Source organism: Poromitra crassiceps (assembly GCF_964638095.1).
Source record: "Poromitra crassiceps genome assembly, chromosome: 21".
Classification (NCBI taxonomy): Eukaryota; Metazoa; Chordata; class Actinopteri; order Beryciformes; family Melamphaidae; genus Poromitra; species Poromitra crassiceps.
In genome coordinates this window covers 8,550,031-8,557,530 of record NC_139638.1, presented here as the reverse complement: position 1 = coordinate 8,557,530, position 7,500 = coordinate 8,550,031, and the positions used below count along the sequence as shown (strand labels likewise).

General features: G+C 45.4%; 1 protein-coding gene across 1 annotated transcript in view; it reads left to right on the top strand.

The window, feature by feature from the left end:
• LOC310795759 (matrix metalloproteinase-17-like) overlaps positions 1-7,500 on the top strand; it is a gene marked incomplete at both ends in the record, with an annotated part of 206,176 nt that overhangs the window by 182,974 nt on the left and 15,702 nt on the right. The window contains 2 exons of the mRNA XM_083657836.1: positions 216-368; positions 5,298-5,555. Of these exons, the coding sequence (XP_083513962.1) occupies positions 216-368; positions 5,298-5,555 (411 nt within the window). The remainder of the gene's footprint in view (positions 1-215; positions 369-5,297; positions 5,556-7,500) is intronic.

The window sequence follows — 7,500 nt, the reverse complement described above, 5'->3', positions numbered from 1 at the left end:
CTCTCTCTCATAGGGACTGTTCCAACCTCTCCTGTCTCCTCTCTCTCATAGGGACTGTTCCAACCTCTCCTGTCTCCTCTCTCTCATAGGGACTGTTCCAACCTCTCCTGTCTCCTCTCTCTCATAGGGAAGTAGACTGTTCCAACCTCTCCTGTCTCCTCTCTCTCATAGGGAAGTAGACTGTTCCAACCTCTCCTGTCTCCTCTCTCTCATAGGGAAATATTTCTGGCGACTGACTAGAGAGAAGCACCTGGTGTCTCTGCGTCCGGCTCAGATCCAGCGCTTCTGGAGGGGGCTACCGGCCAACCTGGACAGTGTGGATGCTGTGTATGAGAGGCCTGGGGACCACAGGATAGTCTTTTTCAAAGGTATGCTGCAGGAAAGCACCTAATGAGTGAAATCACACCTACACTTTGTTCTCTTTGATACGCTCAAATGGATTTGAGCATCATCAGTCCCACCGGAGGTTTGCCCTCTGTTCATTTTTCACTACTGTCTCCTTATACCCATGAAACTGTACGTTTTGGGCTTTGGTTCGGATTACGTTGTCCCCTACCAAACCCACCCACAATTCCCGCAGACTAGGGGTGCACCGATCACGTTTTTTGCCACCGATCACCGATTGCCGATCGCCTATGGGAAATATCTGCCCAACCGATCATCGACCGATCACCGATCACCGATATATAAACTCCTCAAAAAAAGTTTGGAAATGTTATTTCGGTCGATTATTTCTCCCCTTTAATAATACCAATTGGCATTGTATTTTATATCGTTGGAAAGCCTGATTAGTGATAGGGCTTTTTTTTATTTAAAAAAAAAAAAAAAAAAAAAACGGCAATCATCCGAAATATCGGCAATCAGCCGATTGCATATTTGAGGTCAAAATCGGCCGGTACAGATTGCTTGCCGATCGATCGGTGCACCCCTAACGCAGACACAAGAGAACCAAGACCCACATTTTCCAGCAGTGTGCAGTAACACCGTCTCTTTTCCGACCTTCAAGGAAAGCTATGCAAATTAACCCGAGTTGCATTTGTAGCTGAATTAAATTCCTGACAACAGAATGTTTCATTTCCTCCGGCCATGATGAGAGCCACCATCATTATTTCTCAAAAGCCTTTAGAAATTGATTCATTTTGAAAATTAATTTGCTTCAAAGGCTTTTTACTATAGTGTGTTGGGTGTAACTCCATCACATGTTAGAGTACTCACACTTCTTTGCGGTAAAGCAGAGTAACTCAAGGCGTTGGTTTTCAAACGTGCATTTTGCACTTTTCCTTACAAATGGCTGAATTTGACGGTTAGTGCGAAAAGAAAAGAAAAGAAAAGAAGATGTTGTCATGACATTATTGAAAGCAGACTGCATGGCTGCGGTTGGCGTGTGGTTGGTGCCTTATAGGCCATGTCAATAGATGTCACGCTTTACTTTGAAATGATCAAAGAGAGAAAGAACATAACTGATCTTATCTTTCAATATGACACTGAAGAGTTGAATTGAAAGTGCTTGTCAGGGTTGTGAGCGCAATCTGTTGATTTTGATCATGATCAGTTCAGGCTCTGTGATCTTACAATTCTGCCCTACAGTATATCAGTGGTACTTTCAGAGGTCGGTGTTTTATACTGTAAAGAGTTTGTGTTTAAGCGGGTCCAGTAACTTGAAAGTTATTTCTAATAAAGAATAAAAACGTAGTTAATGTAATGCAAGTAGTTACTGTTTAGGGCAGGTAACAAAGTAAAATAACTTCAATAATGAGAGACTAGTAAGAAGGTTCAAATAAACTTCAATGATACAATAAACAAATTAGGTTTGGCGTATGACTCCATGATATGATGACATGACGTCGGTGGTGGTCAGGGGAGGAGGTGGGGGCGAAACAACTGCTTCAACGGCGATCGCAGCAACTGTGTGGCGACAACACAAGTGAGGCGTAACAGCAGGTGATTGGCTCAGCGGGAAATGGAGAGAAAGGAGTGGCTTGAGCTGATTGACTAAAAGCGTGGATGACTGTGTGTGACTGGACGGGGGCAGAGGCATGAATGAAAAGGGGCGTGCATAGCAATGATGAGATGGGCGTGGGCTAGGAAGTAGTCTTCATTATTGAAATGAGTCTAAGATATCACTAGTCTGTTTCAAAAGTAACTTTCCCCATTGTAGGTATCCTTATGCTTTATTCATAGCTTTCAAGGGGCGTTACGTGCTGCCGGGAACGCCCACCTGGCGGTCAAAAAAAAAAACGCCGCCTCGACTAGTTTCTCACGCTGTTTTTGTTCAGCCAAAATGCCGGATACCTGTTGTGCTATCGGTTGCACTAACCGACGAGGAGACACGCCTGGCTTGTGCTTTTACAGAATCCCGTCGGAGAAAGAAAACTCAGAAGGGAGGAGGTTGTGGATTTGTGCGATTAGACGTGGTTCAGTCGCTGGGGAGGGCAAATGGCTTTTTTTCTACCATCAAAGTACACACGTTTTTGCGGCCAACATTTCATCAAAGGTAAGCTCAAGTAACGTTAACGGGGTATTTTAATCATTATTGTAACGTTACTTGAGCTTACCTTTGATGAAATGTTGGCCGCAAAGACGTGTGTACAAACGGCTGAACAAACACAGCGTGAGAAACTAGTCGACTCGGGTGGCAGCGGAATGAACAAGTTTTTTTTTGACCGTCAGGTGGGCGTTCCCGGCAGCACGTAACGCCCCTTGAAAGCTATGAATAGGCAACAGTGTCTTACAGTACACTATGACAGATGATGGTGATAACAATAGAAAGAGAACCATACAAGGCAGGCGCTAACAGAGAAGGAGGGTTTTATCTTTTTTACAGTCTGTTTATTCTTTTTAAACATATTTACGAGACAAGACATCAGTTACCCGAGGAGGAGGACTAAGTTAAAAAGCCTTTATTTCAAATCAGGGAATATATAGGGCAATAAAAAATACCAGGCCAATAAAACTTGGGGTAAAGTTGGAAAACAAGACCAGACAAGTTTCTCCTTGCAACTTTCTGCATTTAGTCTCTGTGTAGACTTATATAGATGCTGACTATGCATATCCTTTGACCCCCCCCCCCCCCCCCCGCCCCCTATAGAACTCAACCCCCTTGACTCCCCATTAAAAAATGTAAAACTGCAATTGCTTCTTAAGGCAAAGGCTGGCCATACTCCATATTTGGTATTTTATATTCATATACTGTGAAGTGTTTATAATCTATCTTTCTACAGGGAATTTTCTCTTTGACTGAGTGTCAGGCAAAATTCTGAATTATACGACAGCCAAGCATTCGGGAACATTTCATAGTCCAATGTTGATACTCGACTAACAGACGTCAAAGAAAGTACAAAGTGTCCCTTTCCTATTTGGTGCATCGCCACAGACTATGTAACTATGTAACTATGTAACTATGTAACAGACTATGTAACTATGTAACTATGTAACAGACTATGTAACTATGTAACTATGTAACTATGTAACAGACTATGTAACTCTAAAGGCTGAAATATACTTCTGTGTCCGCCTCACCTTGGAGCCTTGCTTGGCGAGGGGTCGCAGGGGGAGTCCCCAGCAAAATGAGTCAGTTGTGTGATTTCACTAATAATAATAATACTAATAATACATCAGATTTATATAGCGCTTTTCCTAATGCTCAAAGACGCTTTACAATACACACAAAAAACAACTTTAATAGAGAAAAATAAATACATAAACAAGAAAGGTGAGAGAGAAATGTACTTCATGGCTTGAAAGCAAGGGTAATAGTAAAGAGGTGGGTTTTGAGGGCTTTTTTGAAGGATGACAGAGTGTCTGCCTGACGGATATGACTGAGGGCATTCCAGAGGGTGGGGGGCAGCTCCATCAGGTCCGGTGCTTGGTTTTGATGGGTTGGAGGAGGTTAGCGTCTGCAGACCTGAGGCAGCGGGTAGACGTGTGATGGTGAAGGAGGTTGGAGAGGTAGGGTGGACCTGAGGCAGCAGGTAGACGTGTGATGGTGAAGGAGGTCGGAGAGGTGGGGTGGGGCCAGGTTGTTGAGGGCTTTGAAGGTGATGAGTAATATTTTGAAGTGAATCCTGTATCTGATGGGGAGCCAGTGGAGATGGTGGAGGACGGGGGTGATGTGGTCGGAGCGGCGGGTGGAGGTGAGCATGCGGGCAGCAGAGTTTTTGACGTATTGTAGTTTATTGAGGATTTTGGAGGGTGTGCCATAAAGGATGCTGTTGCAGTAGTCCAGTCAGGATGTGATGAATGCATGGGTCAGTGTTTCAGCAGCAGAGAAGGATAGTGAGGGGTGTAGACGCCGGGGCAATGTTCCTAAGGTGGAAGAAGGTGGTTTCGGTGATCTGGTTGACATGCGGGAGGAAGGAGAGGGTGGGGTCGAGAATGATAGCAAGGCTGCGGACGTGGGTGGAGGGAGTGACAATGGAGCAATGGTGAGTGAAAAATCCTGGGTGGAGCGGGAATATCAGAAAGGCAGGTGGTGAGGGTGGAGTGGGTGTCGGCGGTGATGGTCTTGGACCAGGATTTCAATGACTAGAAGTTAGTCCAAGGAGAGGATGTAGTGCATATACTCGGTAATAGCTTTCCCTCTCTCCTGTTATCTCCCCATCTATATTATATTATTATACTCGTGCTGTTCTCGTCAGCTGCGTCGAGTCACATTTCCGAGGAGCTGCGCCGGCAGGCTCGCTGCCCGCGGCGCACAGCATGAGGCGCACTTGAAACTCAGTATCCACAATTTATAATCACTTTACAGGAAGTTGAGTATAAGTTTTGGATTTTCAGAATAAAGTGTGGCCAGGCATTTTTATTACCTCCGCCAACAGAGTTGCCTGGGAGTATAGGTTTTTGCCCCTGTTTGTCTACAGGATATCTCATAAAGTGATCAACTGATTTGCACGACCTTGGTAGAGAAGCAGGTCATGGACCATCTTAGATCTCTGATTAACTTGGGCGTGGCAATGGGCGTGGCCAATCACAAAAAGGCGCCTGACTTCCAAAAGGATTCATGTAACACCACACAACTTTGTCGACAGGTTGGCAGAGGTACTGCATGCACTCTAGCAAGTGGCGTCTAGTTATTCTTTCAAAAATGACAAAAGTCGATCCCGTGATCAGCCAATGTTTCAATCTTTTCAAACACATTGTTTCAAGTTCAAGTTCATATCTAGTCAGCTGTCTCATTGTGGTTTAAAAAATTCTGTCATGTGTCATTTGCAAAATATTGGGTATATATAGCATATTCCAAACTGTTGAGATTTTTTCCCTTTCTTTGGCTGATATATCTATGTCCCGCCCCCCTTCAGGTCTAAATTACTGGATATTTAAAGACAACAACGTGGAAGAGGGTTACCCCCGGCCAATCAGTGACTTCGGCCTGCCCGTGGAGGGCGTGGACGCAGCCTTCGTCTGGCTGCACAACGACAAGACCTACTTCTTCAAGGACAGCCACTACTGGCGCTACGACGACCACCTGAGACGAATGGACCTGGGCTACCCTAAAGACACGGCACTGTGGAAGGGACTGCCACTGCACCTGGATGATGCCATCAGGTGGTCTGATGGTGAGTGCATCATTGTCTTTTATTCTTTGCTTTTCTCTGTAGTTCAGTTACCTGACAGAACAGTTACCTGACAGATGGCTTGTAGGATTGTTAGTAGTGAAGGAGTTACTTAGAATGATCAACTTTGTGCGTCCTGGTGGCTCACCTAGTAGCACGCGTACCACAGAGGCTTGGCCCTTCACGCGGGTTTGAATCCGACCAGAGGCCCTTTGCAGCATGTCATGTCCTATCCTATCTAATAAAGGCAAAATGTCCCAAACAATTATCTAAAAAAATAAAAATAACTTTCCACGAAACAGGGCGTGGCAATGCGCGTGTTCAATCACCAAAAGGCGCCTAAGCCCTTGTTCACACAGGACACCGAACGTAAGTAGAACTGAAGCTTGAGGCAGGCACAAGCTGAACTGACGCCTCACCGTTCACACAAGAAGCCTTCTCTTTTCCTCTCAGCGCCTCCTCGGCGCACCTTGAACCCGCCCACAACTCCCATTGACTTCATGCCTGGCAGCTTCACGCGTCACGCTTGGAAAATAGGCGTGAATCCTGAACGATCGCTTGAGCGTGGCTTCAGCGTGGCTTCAGTTAACATGGACGCCTAAATGAAACTTGTGGGTTCAGCGTAGGTAGAGCTTAGGTTGAGCGTTGCTTCGGTGTCCTGTGTGAACGGGGGCTAAGTTACAAACAGATTAATGTAACAGCACAAAACTTTGTAGAACGGTTGGCGGGGATATGCACTCTACCGAATCCCCTCTAGTTTTATGATTGAATGCGAGATTAAATATGAATATGAATCGGATCACTTTTTATGAACATCACCCAAACGTGTTACAACCAAAATCTTCAACAGGGCCATCCCACACTGATCTGCACTCAAAACTCAGAATCACGCACACATAAGTGGATTCAGAGTCGTAAACTTGATATGATAGACAAGTGACCCCCCAAATACGAAGTCAAACTTCACCAATGCAATACGTCTTTGTCTCTCTCTCTCTCTTTCTAACTCCTCTTCCTCTCTCACTTCCTGTTTTGACTTTCTGCCCCCGTAGACTGCAGACCCAGTCGAGTGAAATCCATCCCCGATCATTGCTCAGTCAGCCCTGTAATACTTTCCTCGGCTCTATCTTCTGTCCTGTTTCTTCCCCAGGTCACTTCACACTACCTCTGTTCCCTCTGCTGCTGTTCAGACTTGATAAGCCCCAATCACCTGTTTGCACTCTGCTACTTTCCTCTAGTGTCCAAAGCAGCCATGCAGCTCCTTGTCCGACTGTAGCTAAACTGCACCAGAAATACTTCCCCCATCTTTGACTTTAGCGTAGCGGCCGTGTCGTGTTGCGTACCAATGCCTCTCAACATAATCAGTTTGCACTTTCGCTCTGAGTCTATTCGTGATCATGACCCTCCTACTGGACTACTGCAGTACTGCACTGCTGGACACTCCTCACCCCCCCCCCTCATACTGTAGTTATCAACTATGCCAACACGACTACACTTCAGCTGTGAATTGATCCAGTGTTTTTTTTTCAGATTACACCTGCTCTAGTCATCAGCCTATCACAACACAGCAGATTACACCTGCTCTAGTCATCAGCCTATCACAACACAGCAGATTACACCTGCTCTAGTCATCAGCCTATCACAACACAGTAGATTACACCTGCTCTAGTCATCAGCCTATTACAACACAGCAGATTACATCTGCTGTAGTCATCAGCCTATCACAACACAGCAGATTACATCTGCTCTAGTCATCAGCCTATCACAACACAGCAGATTACACCTGCTCTAGTCATCAGCCTATCAGAACACAGCAGATTACACCTGCTCTAGTCATCAGCCTATCAGAACACAGCAGATTACACCTGCTCTAGTCATCAGCCTATCAGAACACTTTGAGCTTGTTGAAGCAACAGATACCCACCAATGGCAGGGAGGGAGAAATCAG